We start from the raw sequence: 20,251 nt of genomic DNA, 5'->3' as shown, positions 1-20,251 counted from the left end.
GGGTGCTCTCGCCAGTGAGTAAGCAGAACTTCCTGCCATATCCTCTTTAAATGTGCTGACAGCCCTTATGTGATCCCTGTTTGTCCTTCTACAATGAGGGTGATAATACTACTGAAATAGGTCTCTGAACCAACCAACGGAGGCCAGAGTTTGAGGCTGGGCACTTGGAAGCTAAGTGATACTGTGATGTTCTGATAGTCGCCAAGCCTGTGAGACTCCATGCTGCTCTAGTTTCATTACTTTAGAAAAGGAAAAAGAAGAGACACAAATAGGTATGAAATGAACCTTAAAGTCATTTATGGCCATTGCCCCAGAGCCAGGCCTGGGCTGCTGGGATCTCCCTGCACCGCCCAGGAGAACTGGACACAAAGCATTATTGAAGGACCCCGACAGGCAGAGCCCCAGCCAGGGTGCACGTCCTGCCTAAGCAGGGAAAAGAAAGCTGGCTCTGTGTGAGCCTCCTGAGCAGAGTGCCTGTCCCTGTGGAGGTCGTCCTGCGGAGGCCACACAGGGCAGACCCGTGCGTTCTTGCACAAGCATGCTTACATCCCGACGGACGTGGCGTTCCCCACGCTGGCCAGCAGAGCCAGGATCCAGAAAGACTTATGGCCTGTTTGCTCTGGCTGCTTTAGTGACCTAAATCCTGAAGGTGGATTTTGAGAAACTTTCCTAGGGCTCCTTACTGCGGGCGTTGAGTGAGAAGCCACTCCCTCCACTGCCCTGAACAGTTGCCCATGCCCCTATACACACATGCAGGCACGCACGCACACACACACATGCACGTACGCATGTACGCACCTTGACTGCTAACAAAATGGCTTTCTGCCATTCCCCCTGGCTGGAACAAGGCTGGGATCCTGTTCTGTCCTGAACTCCACCTTTGTTCTGTGGCACATTCCCTGCTCCCACTTCTATGCTGCTGTGCTCTGGGAGATGCCCTGGGAAGCTTTCACTTGGCTCACTTTGTGCCTGCAGCTGTGACCTCTGCCTTGTGACTGCTGGTGGGAAATCACACTTTGTGGTGTTATCCTTGTTTGTGCGTATGTGGGCTCACAGGGCCAAGACATGTCTGCAGGAGAGTTAAGTTAGAAGCTGTTTCTTCCAGAAACATATGCTGTCCACTTGATGGGAACAGTGGGGTCTGGGCCCACAGAGATGAATGAGACTTAACCCTTTCCTATGCCAGTCTGGTGCTAAGTGGTAGGCACAGAGACCTGTGGGCAATGAGCAGAGCTCCTAGTGCCTACAACAGCTGCAGTGTTAATAAGACATTTACAAGTGGGAGGGCATCCCACCCTGCCTTTCAGAGAGGACTTCATGGCATCCAGGAAAGGCATCTCCTTGCTGCTCATACAGCAAGAGACCAGTGCCTGGTGGTGGCATCCTTGCTTGATTCCCTTGGCCCTGTGTGTACAGTTCTCGCTTGCTCATCCCTTGCCTTGGGATACCAAGGATGTACATGGTTCTGCTGGGACAAAGCCATATCTTCTTTGGATATGGGCCCGAGAACCCTCTGAGAAGCCCAAGATTTCAAAGGCTTTTATTTCTCTGAGGCATTAAGGGGAAAATGTGTGGCCACTTGAGGCACGTATGGAGATGAGTCAGGCACCTGTGGTTTCTCTCCTAGAATGTGTGACATGAAAGAGCATCATGTTGGCCGGGTGTGGTGGTGCACACCTTTAATCCCAGCACTCGGGAGACAGAGGCAGGCAGATGGCTATGAGTTCAAGGCCAGCCTGGTCTACAAAGTGCGTCTAGGACAGCCAAGACTACTTAGAGAAACCCTGTCTCAAAAAAAGAAAGAAAGAAAGAAAGAAAGAAAGAAAGAAAGAAAGAAAGAAAGAAAGAACATCATATGTCCTTGTCCCTTCCCCCACAGAACTCCTTTCTGGTGCTAGCAGGCCTGGCTGATGGACTTATGGCTGTTTTTCCTGTGGTACGGGGTGCCCCAAAAGAAAGCTGTTCCTACCTGTGCTCGCACACAGCCAACAGGTCCAAGTTCGGCATCCCAGATGAAGATTCACGGCAGAACCCCTACCCAGTGAAGGCGATGGAGGTGGTCAACAGTGGCTCTGAGGTCTGGTACAGCAATGGGCCTGGCCTCCTTATCATTGACTGCACAGTCCTGGACATCAGCAGGCGGCTGGAGCCCTATGCAGCCCCATCCATGGTCACATCGCTTGTGTGCAGTTCAGATTGCAGTGGGGAGGAGGTAGTCTGGTGCTTAGATGACAAGGCCAGTTCCTTAGTGATGTACCATTCAGCCACCTATCAGCTGTGTGCCCGGTACTTTTGTGGGGACCCTAGTCCTCTCAGGGACATGTTTCCAGTGCAGCCCTCAGTCCCAGAAGCCCACAGCCATCACATAGCCACCTCAAAGGAGCCTGAGGAAGAGTGCATAACAGACGTGAGCATCATGTACAGCGAAGAGCTGGGCATGCAGATCCTGACCCACCAGGACTCTCTCACTGACTATTGCTCCATGTCTTCGTACTCTTCGTCCCCACCACACCAAGACCCCAGGTCCCCTGTCAGTCTGCCCAGCTCTGTGACCAGCTATACCAGTGTGCCTTTCTCTACTGGTTATGAAGACACAGACAGGCTGCAGGAGGCCAGCATCACCTCTGACAGACCTGAACATGACCTGAGCCCCATGGATGGGGAGACTTTCAGCCAACACCTGCAGGCTGTGAAGGTCCTTGCTGTCAAAGACCTCATTTGGATCCCTAGGTGAGTTTTTGTGGTATCGGGAGTACCATTTCGGAGCCTCCAGATGCTCTTGCTTTTGGGGTGAGTGAAACTCATTGCTCTTTAACAATTCCCAGGTCCAGTCAGCCAGTTCTCCTGAGGAGACTTGCCCTTTGATTTTAGAACTGGGAGTGATCTCTGCAGCAATCTAAGAATGTCCTTATAGAGGCTCATCTGCCTGCCAGAAAACTCAAGGTGCCACAAAACAAGAACTACACTTAGGTTTCCTATAGGGAGGGTCCTTTTCTGCATCACACGGAGGCTCCACTGTCACTCCCTTCACGAAGACTTCAGCTCCATCCTTACTGGGTGCACTGGAGAGTGAAGCTTTCTGAGCAAACTCTCTCCCTTCTTGGTCTTGGCTCCTTAGGCGTGGTGGAGATATCATTGTCATTGGCCTGGAGAAGAATTCAGGTGCGCAGCGGGGCAGAGTCATCGCTGTTTTAAAAGCCCGAGAGCTTGCTCCGCATGGGTAAGACTGTGAGAGCCATTCTGTAGTGCCAGGGATTGGGGGAGGGGGGACAGCGGGGAGGGGGAGAGAGAAGAGGATGGGAGGAGTGGGGGGGAGGCAAGGGGCCTCCCCAGGGGGCAGGGGACTCAGTGCTCACTAACATGCCCACTAGACAGCACAGGAGCCCTGCTGTTCCTGCGTTCTCACAAATAAGCATCTTGAGATGGCAAAACAGAAGGAAGGTGGGGTCCTCCAGGCAGCTCCTGGGGCTCAGTATGACAGATGAATAGACCATCAGACACTGGCCAAGGATATATCTATTTCTGGGGTGTCTACATACCTGTGGATCAAGTAGGCTGCCAAAGGTGTGTCTCTAGGGCCGGATTTAGCTGTAATTGAAATGAGGGGGTTCCTCCAAATGGTTCACTGTCCTTCCTGCCAAACAGGAGAACCTTGTCAGGGGATCCACCAGCCCATGGAAGACCAGATAAGACCAGATGACACTGTCACTCTCTGCTACTGCCCTCTCTAAGCCTGAGAGTGCGACTTTATGCTCATGTGTAGTGTGTACCACTAGGAAACAGTGCCAGTCCCTGCTGTGAGAACATCTGGGCTGAATGCCCGTTCTACGTACAGTCTTCATGGCCGGCCTGGCATTAAGCCAGAGTTCCTGGGAGTGTGCATTCCTTGCCCTGAAGCTCCCCATGAAAAGCCCTGAAGCCAAACACGTGTGGAGTATTTCACATATTAGACCTGCTGTCAACGTGAGCTGCCACTCATCCTTGGGCAAAGGATTTTATTCATCTTTAATACTTTCACATAGTCTGATCCTTCGCAAAGCTGGACAGTTAGTGACAAGCAGCCAGCCACTCCTGCCCCTTCCAGTCGTTTGCCTGCCAGGGCTGAGCTTTCTCAGTGAGGCCTGGGGCAGTGGATCTTCTCTTAGGCTTTGCTCCTGAACCCTGGCTGACCTGGTAAAAGGAAGCTTTGTGCCAAAGTAGTTCCCAGCTTCCAAGTGGGATTCTGGGAAACAAACGGGTCTTCAGAACCCAGGTCAGTTGACATTGGCATGCCTACTCCGAGTGTACCTAAGGTCCTTTTCTATGCCCCCCACACAAGATGGATTATATCAAGTGTTGGACACATTTGCTAGGAGAAAGACCCAAGTTAGCAAAGAAGGCCCAAAGGCTTTTGATACCTTGATGAACGAGAACCCCCAGTATGCAGTGGGGCTCAGTCACTGGACATAAGAGGAGGAGGAGCACCTAGACACAGAGATGGGCCACCAGCCCCACAGAGACACCACCAGAGCAAGAAGGCTGCAGGGAGCCACTCACTGTGGCCCGAGCAGAAGCACATTGTGCACCCACAGACCATGCAGAACAGTTCATAACCTCCAGACAATGTGAACAAAGTGGTGGCTTTGAGGCAGCAGGGTTTTCTGTCTAATGTGCTCTTTGAATTGTCCAAGTGTGTAGGAGGACAGAATGGGAGGAGCCTACGAGAAGGACATTTATGGGTCACTCCTTGTTTTGTTTTTTTATCACCTTGGGGTGCATGTATGTGTCACAGTGTGCATGTGGAGGTCGGAGGACAACTTTGTGGGGGGCTGAGTCCCTCCGGCTTCTACCTGGGTTCCGAGGATTGAAATTAGGTCGCCAAACTTGCCTCATAGGGAGGCAAGCCCCTTTACCTGCTGAGCCATCTCTCTGAATTTCATGGGGTGTTTTTGAACAGTAGCATTCAGTTGCTATTTCATTCTAGACATCAGAATTCCAAAGAGGGGCATGGGCGGATGCCTTCTATGGTTGGGTCAGTCAGTGGCCTCTTCCAGAGCTTTATTCTACAGCCAATGCTTATGACCCGATGTCCTTGGCCTTTTGTGGTACATTATAAGTCCCTAGCCCATAGACAAGGTCACCAGGGTGAATTGGGACTGTCGGGTACTTCCAGAGCCAGCCTGGGCTGTTTATGACAGCCTCTTAGTAACTCTGTCCACTTCGAGGATATACCTGAAGAGGGAGACCCCACCCCCACCCCCACCCTGGCCTAGTGAAGACTCCTGTGGGTGTTCTCAGACACCACCACCCCCCCCCCCCCCGTGTCTCTGCAGGGTCCTGATGGATGCAGCAGTGGTAGCCAAGGACACGGTAGTGTGCGGCTTTGCAAATGAAAACACAGAGTGGTGCCTGGCTGTCTGGAGGGGCTGGGGCGCCAGGGAGTTCGAAATCTTCTACCAGTCCTACGAAGAGTTGGGCCGGCTGGAGGCTTGTACGCGCAAGAGAAGGTAACGCCGGTGGAAGGGCCTCTGCGTGGAGCCAGCAGGTCCGAGCTGCTGCCTGACCCTTTGGCCACAGCCCTCCGAGGGCACAGAAGACAAACGGGTTCTTTGCTACCCCTGTGCTAAGAAGGGCTGAGAAGCTAGCAGATCCTGGTAGTTTGGGAGTTCTCAGGTTCTGTGGGGAGAGTTACCAGCCCAAGGGAAGCCACAGGGTCTGGTTGAGAAAGGCCTCCTCTTGCCTCTTGCATGGGCCTCAAGGAGCCCGGGAGAGTGACCCTCCCCCCTCCCATTCCAGGCCTTCCTGGCATAATGAATGGGCCTGTCCCGTTTTTTTTATCACCAGGCCTCAGATGGAATTACACTAGAGACTCACAGTTGAGGAGCAGTTCAGGGTAAGGTGGAAGGAAGGCTGTGACCTCTAGCCCTTCTCCCCCAAGGACCCCCGGCTCTCAGCCTGTTTCACAGGGCTCTGAAATCCCTGGAGCGTGGGGCCCAGCTTGGTCAAGCTGAGATCGAATCTCCTGCTTGGCAAGGGTTCTGGATGGGAAAGCCCAGAAGGACCCTTGGCTGGCAGCATTGCCCAACATTGGGGATGAATGGGTTCCTTCAGGAGTCCCAGCTGGAAAGCCCAGTCCGGGGGCGGGGGGCCCTGCTCCCTTCTTTACATTCTTCTTCCCCCCCTACCCCACCCCCCGACAAAAGGAAGGAGAAATCCAATCAGCGAGGCCTGGAGAGAGGGCCTGTGTTTATAGCTTGGTAAAATAAACTTGGACGCAGCTGGAGCACAAGCCCTGTTTGTTTGCACATCATATAATCCTGTTTATCACTTTAACAAATTAAGTAATATCTCAGCGGTGAGGCCTGCTTGTGAAATCCCATCGTATGGGACTTTATACTGAGTTATGTATTTGCCAAACAGTTACTGCCCACATGGACAGCAGATGATGAAAAGTGAAATTGTTAACGGGGTGTATGGGTACAACAGGGAACAGTTTGTAAATTCTGTGCACACGCGTGCGCACACACCCACATCTTTTGCCAAGCACTGCCCTTAGACGGCTTAGCCTAGAACTCAGATTTGAACATGAGGTTGTGCTTGGCTCATGTTGTCGAACCTTTTCTAAAATTAAATTATAAAAACCAAACTGAAGATTTGCTGGAGGGAGTGCAAGCTGATGTGACTCCTGTCATCTGAAAATAAACAGACATAGAAAGGAAATCATGGCTTCTGTCTCTTGAGTGTGACAAAGGGGGCTTCCCAGGTCCCCTTGCTGCCCAGGGTAGTTGTGAGCCACCCCCTCTCAGCCCACTACTGGCTGCTTCCGGCTGCCCTGGAACCGTTTCCATGGGCAGTTGCTTTTGTCAGCCCCAGCCCTGGGGAAAGCGAGTTCCCCACTTTCTTTTGTGAATCGCAGGCTCTGAATCCTCAAGGACCAGCCCCTGATCTCTGTGCCTACTGAACACCTCACCACTTCCCAGCCGGATCCCTAAGGTGAGCCTTGAAGGTCACCCACTTTCCTGCCTCTCCCAGTAGCCCAAAGCTGTCTGCCTAGATTTCCAAACACAAACCTGGCCCTGTCTGCCCTGTGCCTGTCCCCCATGTCACTTGCCGTCCGCTGCTGTGCTGATTGCCAGCCTCCTCTACCTTGTAATACCCCGTCTCCTCCTGTCCACAGGCAGAACCCTAACCTGAGCCTCATAGTCAGGCAGGGAAGGAGAATTTTCACACAATCACTAGGGACCTAGAGGGAAATGGCTAATGAACTTGAATACAGAAGAATTAGAAACCTAAAAGGAAGCCAGCCTGTGGAGGTACACAACTTTAATCCCAGCACTGGGGAGGCAGAGGCAGGTGAGTCTCTGAGTTCAAGGCCAGCCTTGTCTACAGAGTGAGTTCCAAGGACAGCCAGAGCTACCCAGAGAAAGCCTGTCTCAAAAAAAAAAAAAAGAAACCCCTCCCAACCACCCCTCCAAAAAATACCTAAAAAGAAAGTGTACCACAAAGGTAAACAACAACTGAAAGGGAAAAAAAAATCTACAGAGCTGAGAAGATGATTTATTAAGCAAAGAGGCTAGCTGTCAAGACCAAAGACCTGAGTTCAGTCCCCCGGACCCACATGGTGGTAAGCGAGAACCAACTAAAACAAGTTGCCTGCACATATGTATACACACACACACACACACACACACACAAAATTAAGAATATAATATTCAAAAATGTATTTATAAAACAAATGAAAGATGAGCAGTTCACTTATCTTGTATGCAAAATTTATATTCATCCGTGAGAGAAAACACAATTGAAAAACAGGTAAGTGGCATGCACAGGCTAGTTGACATAAAGAAACAGAGCCCCTCAACATGATAAAATATGGCTTTCATGACCCTCAAGTTACAAGGATCAAAAGATCAGCCGTGATGCTTGACCTCTTGCTAAGCCTTAGGCAGTGTCACCAGGACACAGTGGCAGTCACTCGAACGAAAACACTCTGCTGCTGGGGCCCTGCTCAAGAGGGCATGGGTGACAGTGGACACACAAACCAAATAGTTAGAGAGGAGAATTCAGGAAACTGGCAGCTGATGACGAGGGCTGGGGAAGGCTCAGATGCTGTCTGAGAGACGGCTCTTATGTGAGGCCTCGGGGCCCCACCCAGGAGAGCTGACATTTGCAGAGCTGGTACTGGTGTGGCTGGAGCACCGTGAAGAAGGGAGTGCCCAGCCTGCTCCTACCCCACGGACCCGGCACGCAATTACAGGTGTCCAGTGCAGCTACTGGGGGTGTAAAACAAAAACATTGCCTGTTGAATAGTGAATGGGCCAAAGAAGTAGAAACAGGTGCGGGGTGAGTTATAGTAGCTGAACTCCCTTGCACTCAACAGCTAATTTTGCTGGTCCGCCGTTTCCCAGATGCCTTTGCAGGTAGAAGGGTTGTGCTCTACTCAGACACTTTGGGTGTGGACGAGTAGGACTTTTCAGAGCATCATCAAGAAGGCAAGAGCCACGCCATGCACCATGGTGCACACCTTTAATCGCAGCACTCGGGAGGCAGAGGCAAGAGGATCTCTGTGAGTTCGAGGACAGCCTGGTAACATAGCGAGTTCCAGGACAGCCAGTACTACAAAGAGAGACCCTGCCTGAAACACACACACACACACACACAAATTGGGGTTCCTTCTCTCCCACACAGTGATGTAGAGCAGCCATTTGCCCCAGATGGGGCCTGCACAATCTGACTACAGCCAGAAAAAGGAATGTGGACTCAGCCTTCCGAGCAGATGCTAGCAAGATCTGTGTTCACGATACTAGCAAAATAGGTCAACATAGCACGAGCATGCTTTGTGCTGGGAGAAAACCAGCCCACGAAATAGTATGAGGCAAAAACATGGTGGCTGTTAGGATTTCCTAGGGCTCCCAGAAACCACCACCGCACTCTTGGTGCAGAAAGGACACTCGCCTTTATGCCTGAACTCTGTGCTGTTCACCCGGAGGAGCAGTCAACAGCCTGCGCCAGGGCAAACAAGGACACCCAGAGCCCATGTAGCTTTGTCTGGCATCTTCTAAGGCCTGGTCTCTCTCTCTCCTCCAAGGGTCAAAAAAGGCTGTTGTGACTCTTGGAAGGCGCAGATAGCCTAGGAAGAGTTGTGAACACAAGTAGGTATAGTATGTAAAAGGGCCTTGTGAGCACAGATGAGCACTGGAGAATCCAGGAAAGAGAAACACATGGGCTTGTCTCTTCAAAGGGAGAAGACACTTACCTGTCTTTCACCTTGAACTCTGGGAAAGGGTGTCATTCACAACATGGTGATCTTGGCTATCTGTAGGACTGGGCTTCGTCTGAATCCCCCTATAATACTGTGTTTGTCTATCCCAGACATCCCCCCTTAAACTTTAGCATTGTTTCTAAGTCCATAAAACCCATCCTCATAAGAGATATCTCTTGTACTTCACAACAGCCTAACTAACTTCTATGTTATCTTAGGGCCAAGCTAGTCCTGACCCCACAGGCATTGTGTTTGTCTCAGTCACTCTCCATAGACCTTATCCTCAGCATTGTTCCTGAGTCAACAGAGCCCATCTGCATGGAGGAGGCTGTATCACTTTGTAGAGATTCTCAATGTAAACATGCCCTAAGCTTTGTTGTGCGCTCGGGACTGACTTAAGTGTCATCGAGAAACTTCTTTCCAAAAGTGTGCTGTGCTTAAATATGGCTAAAATATACTGCCTGGTGTCAGACTCCAGAATCGTGGCCCAGCACCGGCTTACTGCCAGGCTGAACCAAGTTTCATTCTTGTCTCTCTGTGAATCATTGTTCTACTGCCAGCCACAGAGCTTGCACACACACACACACACATACACACACATACACACACACATACACACAGGAAGGCTAGTACCATAGTGGGGAGGAAGTTGGAACCCTTGGTCTTCAGCATCCAGGGTAGTTTTCAAGCGAGTAGAATAAGTCAGAGCTCCATGGCTACCAGATCTAAAGTGTCAACCAACTTCAAATGACAAAGATTAGGAACGATGCAGAATGGTGTGGACCATGTGCCAGCTTTGTTTCCTGTCATTATTCCTTGAACAATCCAGGACGGCGACTACTTACCAAGCATTGCCTAGTGCTCACTGTTAGTCACCTGAGGAGGACTGGAAGCCTATGAGAGGAAGTATTCAGGCTCTGTGCCATTTCTACACTGTTCCACAGGAGGGACTTGAGCCTCCACAGTCTCAGCCCACAGGTGGCCTTGGAGGCACATCCCTGTGGACACCGGAGGACAATCAAACTTGGTTGAGTAACTGGTATCACATCGTTGGCTGTTTCTTAGGATGCTCACAACACTGGTGATAGGCTGGTGTTTTAGACTATGATTTTAATTAAATCTTGGCAACTGCAGGGTGATTATAATTTTGAAATCGGCGTTTAATGGCGGGAGTGACATACCCAGTGTATGACTCTATGTTGTTATTTAGGGACTGGCTCATTTTTCCACAGTTAGTAGAGTTATAAGTCGCATACACACAACATGATTACGTAGGCAGGGATCATGACACAACACCCCACAGCCAGGCACCGAAGAATGCCAGACCAGCAGGGGCAGAGATGCCAACATATTAGGATCTATGCATCTCTTTAACCTAGGGGGGAAAATCCAGAGGTCAGCATTCCTATTCCTGCCTCCTCTGAAGGATATATCCAAATGGCTGCCATGCAGCAACGCCAGGCCCTGTATCCTTGGAGGCCAGAGGACCCAGGAAAGGGCCCAGAGTCAGAAGGAAGATCCACATGGGTGCTTCACAGTGGGATCTTGCAGAGGGAGAGGTTGTCACAAGTCACGTCTTGAAGGCAGAGGCTGCCCACACCAGCCCCCAAATCTGTAAGTTCCAAGATTTTCCTTCCACGTGCCTGGTAATGGCAGAGTAGACCGGCCCCGTGGCCCACTGTGGGTTTGCCACATTACACTTGAGCCATTACGACATTCTTAAGATGGCTAGCACTCTCTGTCAGCCACAGGAAGCCTGACCTGTGGTCACATTCCAGAGCGCTAGGGTAAGAGCTTCAGCTTGAGGACCCTGAGGGGACACAGTGCACAGTTCAGTCCTCAATGCCTTCCTTGTTCCAAAAGCTCCATGGTGGGAACATTAAACCCAGTCAGCTAAAGGTAGTCACGGTGTACTAAGAGAGGCCTTGGATGCATGCTAACATGAAACACACACATAGTGATTTTTTCTTTTTTCATTTACGAATGTATAAAAGATGTAAAAGATCAGAAAGACACAGACCAACATGTGATCTGTGACCATTTCTGGCTCCTGAGGGCACCACAGGTTCTTGTTGGCTCTCTTCTGGTTTGTGTAAATAATTTTTTTATAATAAGACTAAGATATATATATATATATATATATATATATATATATATACACACACACATGTATGTACATATGTATATATGTATGTATACACACACATATATATTCACTTTAAATACTGTAAAATTACTTCGGGACCAACACAAGAACTTTCTTGCTGTGACTGACCTGCCTTGGGACCCTGAGTATCACAACAGCCAATGCCAAAAGAATAATTTTTGTCAGTCACTTACTTTCCAGAACACAGAAACAATTCACTACTCAAGTAAGACCCCATGGTGCCTTGCTCCTTTAAGCCTGAGAGGAAATGTCATTTTTTTCCCAGGGCAGTCTGTACAGAGAACATTCCAGTATTGTAGATAATGCTACCCTTGGAGTCATACAGACTACTTCCTGAAACTGACTTTTCTAACAGCCTGTTGCAAGGACTGCCGCTGTCCCATCCAGTCAGAACTCGGGAGCACTTTGGCCCTGAGAGGCAAGTAGCATAATCTCTCAAGAAGGTCTGATCAAATCCAGAGGTGCTGTACTGTCCGGAAGGCGATTCCCATACATTTTAAACCCATGTCCTGTAGGAGTTTCAGAAAGACAGAAAGTGGGGTTTTGAGTGCCACACCTCTGACAAGCATGGAGTGCATCCATCAGGCAATGCCAGACCACCTGGCTAGATGGTGCAACTTTTCTCAGCATTGGAGGCTGGCCTCAAAGCTGGGCCAGTACCACCACAGTGTGTCCATCACTTACTGAGAGAGTCCACTTCATCCTCTGGTACTTATAAAGTCTGTGAGGTAGAGGCAGGACTCAGTCACATGACTATATCTCCCTCTTGCACAGGCTGCTGGCTCCTTCCCAGCCAAGCTCTCGGGGGGCATGTGGTATGTTCTGGTGGCCCTGTGCTCTCTTGATTCTAATGTCTGGACACATAGCCATCAGCTCCCAGCTTCCAAATATACTCTAGTCTAAACATAGTGCCCTGAGGCTCCATCAGTTCCAGAACATGGTAGCCTCTGTGGCCTGCTTCCAGGAGCCACAGCTCCTCAGCATGCTCAGTAAGTACACCACAGCATTTTCAGTTTAACAGAAACGCTGTCCTCACACAATACTAGCCCCTCTTCTGTCTCCACTGACAGACACACTCTTTAGGCAGATGACTGGTAGGCTCCCTGTGGTCAGGTTCTTAAGCCTCAAGGACACTCCTGTCCTATAGGGGACTGAGCACCCAGCCCCTGTAGGCTGTTGCTTTGTAGCTCTGTGGGCACATGTTACTCAGCCTCCCTTCACTATAGTGAAAGCCTGAGATAATTCATCTTTATCTCACAGTCTAAGATGCCCAGGTCCATTACTTTGGACTTCTGGTGAAGGTGCCAGATAGTAATAACCAAGCATGAATGGCAGAGCAAACCATTCACCTCACTACCAGGAAGCAAAGAGAAAACCCAATCAGGGCCCCTAAATCCTTCCTGGGGTGTGCCTCAGAGACCTAAGGAACCCCCAGTAGGTCTCATATTCCAAAGGTTCCCAGTAGCACCACCTTGGGAACCAAGCCTTTAACACGGGAGCCTGGAGGACCCTAAGTACTGTAGGGCTTCAGTTTTAATGAGAGGAGTCAATGGGAGGGATTCCAACGTGACCTAACCCAAAGGGACACAAGAAAGAACAGCAAGTGCCCACTCTCCACCCACGAGTGTGGGATCATCTGTTTCCTTAGCTCCAGCTGTACATCCCGAGGCCTTTAGGCATGTCACAGCACACTCACGTTGCTAACACTGAGGTGTAGAGAGTCGAGGGGTTGCCATCACTCACCAGAGGTCCATACCAAAACCCATCGCAGTTCACTGAGGTGTGACTCTGGTTTTGGCCTCTCCGTACATCCCTCTTGGGCTTGGGTTTTGCCCCATCTTTAGTTCCAGCCTCAGTTGAGTCTGTGGCAGGGCCTGACAGGGCATTGAATATCTTCCAGAAGACACTGCTGTGCACTCAGAGCCACCCCTGGCCCCTGCCCTCAGAGGACAGACTAATCTCTGATGAGGGCACAGAGCAGATCTCCCTCAGCACAGAGGCCAGGGCCACCCACCTCCACCCTCCTCCTCTGAGGGATGCTGGGTGCTGTGCGGGGTGAAGCAATTCCATCTAGAACCAGGCCTCCAACTTGAGGGAGCATCCCAGCCAGCTCTCCTCACAGAGCACTCCAGCCTCTGCCCTCTGCCTGGGTCTGTAGGGGAAGCAGGAGGTGAGGGCAGCAGTGAAGTAAAAGGGACCAGAAAATGTCTCCACCTCTGAGGTCTGCACAAGTTCTCAAATAAAGGCAGGGAGAGAGTCAAGGCCAAGGAGCTCTTTATCTGGGTTGTGTTGATATAATGTGTAGTTTAATTGTTTTAGAGAGTTTGTTTGTTTGTATGTTTATGCATATGCCCACAGGCCAATCTGAAGAGGGAATTTTTCTCAGTTAAGGCTCCCTCTTCCTCCACTGACTCTGGCTTGTGTCATGTTGACATAAAACTAGCCAGCAGCACATCCAGGTGTCTTCAGGGACTGGAAGAGGGTGTCGGATCCCTTGGAACTGAACTTGCAGTGAGTTGGGAGCCGGCGGTGGGCTAGGAACTGAACTTCGGTCCTCTGGGAAAGCAGCAAGTGATCTTAACTTGTACAGCCGTCTCTATAGCCCTGCGGAGGTCATTTAAGCTATCTAAAAGACAGCAAGTGTTGGTCATAGTCAAATCAACAACGTGTCAGCTACTAGCATGCCTGGAGCAGACATAAGGTTAGAGCAGGGAGATATCCTCCCTGGAGCATCTGGGAGGGTCTGGGAATTAGGAGGACGGTGTCAACTTAATGGCAACACACAGCGAAGGCACACAGTGAGGATTCCACTTAGTGAAAATTCTGTGCCCTGACAGGGTGAGTCCCAAGTGTCACTCAAGTTCTCCAGGCTTGCACATACCTAGACCCAGAAAAGCAAGCTGTAAGGATGTGTGTATGGATGTCCTACTACAGGAAGGAAAACATAGGACCAAACTCTTCGAGGATTGCCTTTTTAGGAGAGTCAAGAGCAACGGAAGATGTGAAGATGTGTCACTCACACCCTGGTCCCTGCTCCCAGTCACACACAGGCAGGATGCCTCTGAGCCTTTGCTACTGACACATCCCTACCGGAAGACCCTGAGTACACACACCCACACCCACACCCACGCATGCACCCCTCCACCCCCCCTCACCCCACTCCACAGGCGTGCACACACACACACACACACACACACACACACACACACACACACACTCATATTCTCTCTGTCTCTCTCTCTTCCTTCCCTTCCTCCTCTTTCCCTCTCTCCCTTCTTTCCTTCATCCCTGTCACCACTCCTCACACACAGTGCAAACAGCGTATATCTATCTCTGTCTTATGTGTTCTTGTGACCAAGTCATGGTGTTACAGATAGCCCACCAGAGATGAACACTCAAAGATCACAGCCAATTCACAGTCTTTATTACAGCTGGGACACACACCCAGGAACCTACGTGTTGCTCCAAGTGTCCCAAACATGGAGTTTTAAGGGCAGAGACCTTGTCCAGGCACCACACTCAGCAGCGGCAGAGGGGCCTTCGCAGAGTTTGAAGCAAGCAGTTTTACCAGAAGCTAAGCTATGCGGTTAGCCAGCTTGGGGGGGGGGGGCGGGGGGGGAGGTTTCCACACAAACAACAGCTAGGGTAAATGGTTAGCTGGAGGAAGCTGCCACACAAGCAAGCAGTCTTAACAGAGGCTGAGATAAGTTAGCGAGCACACCCTGACCTTTGGTTTCTAGAAGAGAGTTGGGTAATTTTCCATGGGATTCTCTGTGAAGGAGATCAGATTCCATTTAAGCCTGGAAGTGGCCTCAGCAAAAAGACAAGATGGAGGAACTTCTGCCCTGTCTACCCTGTCACAACAGAAGGAAGAGACTCTGAGCCAGTGGCATGGCTATGTGCTTTTTCTGCCTCAGCTCCTGCACATGGCTGTCCCTATTACAGGGACCTCAGGCAGCAAGGCTCTATAAGAGAAATGTCATTGCTCAAAGCTAGGCCTGGCTATGGACAAAATTGAGCTAAGGCTTCCTTTATCCCCTAGTCCACACTGAAGCCACAATCCTGGGACTAGGAGGAAGAGTTCCTAAATACTACAGAAAGACAGAAAAAACGAGGCCGGAATGGAGGCCAGGGCTTCCTTGTGGCCAAGTAAACACAGCACTCCTCCACACGGACCCCATCGTGCAAGGCTCCACCCCAGTTAGCTCTCAGCCAGCTATGATGGGGCCTCAGGGAAATAGGACTATAGACTCCCCCACAGCAGAGAAAGAACACAGGTGGCCATGATGGCCAGCAGGTGGGGACTTGGCCAATACACAAGATATGCTTCCCTGAGTCATAGTAGGGAGGAAGGCCCTAGGTGCCAGCCTCTCCAGCCAGGTCCTCCCAGCACAGCGCCTGCTCTTTGCTTGGCCAGTTCTCTGGAGCAGTTCCCTCCACAGCATCCAGGGGGCGCCCATATGCAACAGCCAGCGGCTATCCAGCCTGCCTGCTGTCTGCCTATCCAAACAAGACAGGACCAGCAAAGAAATGGATGCCCCTGGGCCCTCTAAGAAGAGTCTGTGGACTTGATGAGTTTACTTTATTCTTCAACTGTGATCTCACCTGGGAAAGAAGGAATTCTTGTGGCTATGGATGGATATAAATAAAGATACCTAGGTGATCAGGCAGCTAGGGACCCAAGGAAGCCAGCCCTGTGTGCCTGAGGGCTAGGTTATGAGGGAGGGGACATGGGACTTTCTACTTAATATTTTGCATTCTCTGTGCAATAATAAAAATGGAAAATGTCTTGGCTTTTCCATACCATAGGCTTCTGCAGTCTGTTCTCCATCTTCCCCTCTCTCTCTCTCTCTGTCTCTATCCCAACCCCACCCCACCGCTGTGTCTATGTGTCTGTCTGTCTGTCTGTCTCTGTGCGTGTGTGTGTGTGTGTGTGTGTGTGTGTGTGTGTGTCTGTCTGCCTGTGTCTGTCTCTTTGCCTCTGTTGTCTGTCTGTCTCTGTCTCTGTCTCTGTCTCTGTCTCTGTCTCTGTCTCTCTGTCTCTGTCTCTCTCTGTCTCTCTCTCTCTGTCTCTCTGTCTCTGTCTCTGTCTCTGTCTCTGTCTCTGTCTCTCTCTCTCTGTCTCTGTCTCTCTCTCTCTCTCTCTCTCTCTCTCTCTCTCTCTCACACACACACACACACACACACACACACACACTGTATATTGTGTAGGCCCAGGTAGGGCCCTGTGTCCCCTCTGGGGTCTGAGGGTCAGAGGCACACAGACAGGAGCAGGGTGACAGTGGAAGGACACTGAGGTTCTGGGAGAAGACACTTCCTATGAAAGTTTTCACATGAACTGCCTTCTAGAAGTACAAGAGCCCTGGTCCCCACAGCTGACCTCAGCCGTGTGTCTTTCTCAGCAAAGCTCCTTAGACCATCTCAGCCCAGAAGGAAAGCAGGGGCTGGGCCTGCAGTTCATCTTCATGGCTGCTACACAGAAATTATCCTGCAGCTGAGAGCCAGTCCCTCACCAAGCAGGAGTATGATAGCGAGCGGCTCTATCCCAAAGCCCTAAATTACAGATACAAAAGAGAGGTCACTGGATGCTCTGCAGAACCCATACTGCCTGACTCCAGGAGGAGGCTCCGCCCGCATTACCTCATTCCAGAACCACAAATGGAGTTGAGATCCAAGAAACATAAGGCCCAAAGCTGTATGAATAGCCATAGACAGACGCAGACTGCCCAGGCAAGTCGGAAGACTTCGCTCAACTCCATGGTCCTTTGTGCTCCAGATATCCCTACACTCGCCCAGCAACAATGCAAAAGAAATGAGTGTAAGAACCTACCCTGGACTCCAGAGGCCTGGACAGAGCCTCCCAGCTGGCCCTAGTGTGAGGAGAGGGCAAAGGAAAGGCCCGGCCAGGCCTGTCTGTCGTCCGTGTCTGAGGCCAACTGGGGAGGGAAGCCAGAGGGAAAAACTGACCACCTCACCATGCCTCTGTCTTGAGACAGGCCTTCTATACTCTCCCCCTTGGGGCTTGTGACTTTCTTACAGCCCACAGAATATGGTAGAAATGAAGGGGTGTGACTCCAAAATTCAGTCAGAAAAGGCACTGGAGCGGGTACTTACCTCTGAAGCTCTCAGACACCAAGCAAGTAGTCTGGTTAGGTAGAGGCCTCCATGCTGAGAGGGACCACCCAACAGAGAGAGGGGCATGGAGGTGAGAGGGACCACCCACCACAGAGAGGGGCATGGAGGTGAGAGGGACCGCCCACCAGAGAAAGGGACATGGAGGCTTCTGGTCCCAGGTAAGAGCCAGCACCAGGACGTAGGATAAACTTAGAAGATACCTTCAGAACATTCTGCTGGGGCCTCCTCAGCCATAGCCAGGTCATGGGACCAAGACCTCACACAGTACATGGTGAGGTTTAATCAGGCCCACAGACACACAGTATGGAAAGACAGTTGTCACATACTAAATTCTGATATACAGACAACAGAGAAGTTCAGAAGGCCAATCAACGCTCCACTTTCATGGTTGCTCTAGAGACCTAGGAAGCCAAGGGTTATGGCATCAAGCCCTGTTTAGCAGGTAAGGACCCAGGCCTGGAGTCTTGAGCACTGTGTCTTAGGGACAAGCCTCGTCCTGAGCCATCACAACTCAGGCACAGGAAAACCATAGCCCTGTCACACAAAACCACCTCTCCGCCCTCTCTGAGGGACACTGGCAAGCATGCCAGCTGAGTTTGCCAGGCAGTGTTCAGTGCATGTGGACTCCATGGATGAATGGGGACTCAAGAGTCTCGGGTTACTACGGCAACCACCAAGCCCTGGGAGAGCCAAGCGCAGACTATTGGTGTATGAGCTGGTGAATTTGGAAAGAAATTCACCTTGCCTTTGCCACTTGGTTCTGGCACAGGCTGACGCTGGGACTCTCCTTCCATCGGCCACTTTGATACTCTGGGAATAAGCAAATGGAAGTTTGCGGGAAAAAGGAAAATATGACAGGCAGTCTCTCAGGCTGTGGGGGTGGGGCTGGCAGGGTGCTGGGCAGCCCGGGCAAAGCACTCAGCCCTGAGGTCTAATTGGCCAGCAGTGACCAAGGCCATGGTGGGCAGCAGCCTTCCTCATTGGTCGCTAGACTATCTGTTTTCAGGCAAGAGCCCCTGGGAAGCCACAACACAAGAGCTTTTATTCTGGCTGCTGAGATAGATGCCAGCCAGGAGACGAAAGGGCAGGAGAGGTCCCTGAGGTATGGGTTTGGCCTCGCAGAAACGTGGGGCCGGAAACAACCTTGACCTCCTCCTAACCACACTGTGCAATGAGAAACAAAGGCCCAGAGAATCCGCCAACCCAAAATGTGTCGTTGCCAGGGGCAACCTGGACACAGCGCTGACCAGCCTGGGAAAAAGCTGTTATTCTCAGCAGGGGATGGGTGTTTGTTTTCTTTTATTTGTTTATTTTTTTTAAGTTGGGTCAGATCAGATTTTTAAAATGCTGCTCCAGGCCATGGTGTTGCCTGAACATCACTTGAAAAGGCTGCTCCAGGCAGAAAGGGTCATAGATTCGTTAGGAGAAACTGTCACAAATTACAAAATATCTGTGCAAGACTCCTGCATCACTGAACAGTGAGCCTGTGCTGTCTGTGCCTGAGAGGAAAGGGTCGGCTCAGGTCCGCCTATGCTGGTGGTGGATGAATGTGGCCCCCACTCTCAGCTCCCAGGAGAGACCAGAATGCACCTCACCTCAGGCCTGCCCCATGCCAGCTGCCCCAGGGCTACACGGATGCAATGTCAGGCAGGCATGCCAACCAGATGAGAAAAACACAGGCAACAAGGTAGAACAAATGCATGAATAAGCAACGAGACAATCACACAAGGCAAGTGGCAGGCACATGCTATGGCCTCCTGCTCCTACCCCTAAATTCTGAAAAAATGCAGGGGGGCGGAAAATGGTTCTGAGAAAAGAAATTCTGGCCAGGCAGTGGTGGCGCACACCCTTCATCACAGCAATTGGGAGCAGAGGCAGGTGGATCTCTGAGTTCGAGGCTAGTCTGGTCTACAGAGTGAGTTCCGGGACAGCCGAGGCTACACAGAGAAACTCCGTCTCAAGAAACAAAAAACAAAAACAAACACACATACACGCCAAAGAAAGAAAGAAAAAATTCCAGATTCTGAAGCTCATCCCCGTTGTCTGAGCTGTAATCTGCAGACTGTCCATATTACAGACCGTCTCTAATCCTGTGTTCTTCAGCTACAGCTTGAAGGAGATGAGAGAGCTGGGGTTTTGATGGATGAGTAAGAGTTCACCAAATTAGGGCTGTCAGGCTCTGCAGGAGCTAACTGACCCTGTAGGAACGCACAGCCTCGAGGAACACCATTGAGGCTGGAGAGCAGTGCTCCCACCATGGGTTGGAGTGTTGCACAGGAGCAGAAAGCACTTGCCTCATATGTGTGAGGAACATGTCTGATCCCCTCCACAAAAACATGTCCACTGTGGACAGGATTCCATGTATTTGACATCTAGCAGAAAGAAACCTGGACCATGATATGGTCTCTTTGGGTGTCAAAGTCTCCCTTGAGATGCAGTTCCAGAGAGAGAGACAGACAGACAGACAGACAGACAGACAGCTGGTGGGAGCAGAGAGGCCTGAGTATGGACTTTAACTTCTCTGTGTGGTTCTGAGAAAATGTCTTTCCCACTCTGTGCCTGCGTTTACAAGAGTAATCCAATGACAAGTACTCTCTGTGCGCCAAATGCTGTTCCTTTGGTTCATCCTCTACACGCCATCAGCCCCATGTGGTCCAAGCAGCTGAGGCTCAGTGAGGCCAGAGGCTCATCCCATGATGGTCCAGCAG

At 50.8% G+C, this 20,251-nt stretch overlaps 1 protein-coding gene across 3 annotated transcripts in view; it reads left to right on the top strand.

The window, feature by feature from the left end:
• The window catches only part of LRRK1 (leucine rich repeat kinase 1), a 143,694-nt gene extending 136,978 nt beyond the window's left edge, over nt 1–6,716 (top strand). For all 3 annotated transcript variants that reach the window (XM_084773340.1, XM_084773341.1, XM_084773342.1), the window contains 3 exons: nt 1,880–2,730; nt 3,119–3,220; nt 5,313–6,716. In XM_084773340.1, the coding sequence (XP_084629466.1) occupies nt 1,880–2,730; nt 3,119–3,220; nt 5,313–5,490 (1,131 nt within the window). In that variant the 3' untranslated portion in view covers nt 5,491–6,716. The remainder of the gene's footprint in view (nt 1–1,879; nt 2,731–3,118; nt 3,221–5,312) is intronic.
• The last annotated feature ends 13,535 nt before the right edge of the window (nt 6,717–20,251 follow it).

This window comes from Acomys minous (genome assembly GCF_964271855.1).
Source record: "Acomys minous genome assembly, chromosome: 2".
In the NCBI taxonomy this organism is placed as follows: Eukaryota; Metazoa; Chordata; class Mammalia; order Rodentia; family Muridae; genus Acomys; species Acomys minous.
The sequence above is the reverse complement of the archived record's forward strand: the minus strand, read 5'-3'. Positions and strand labels throughout refer to the sequence as shown.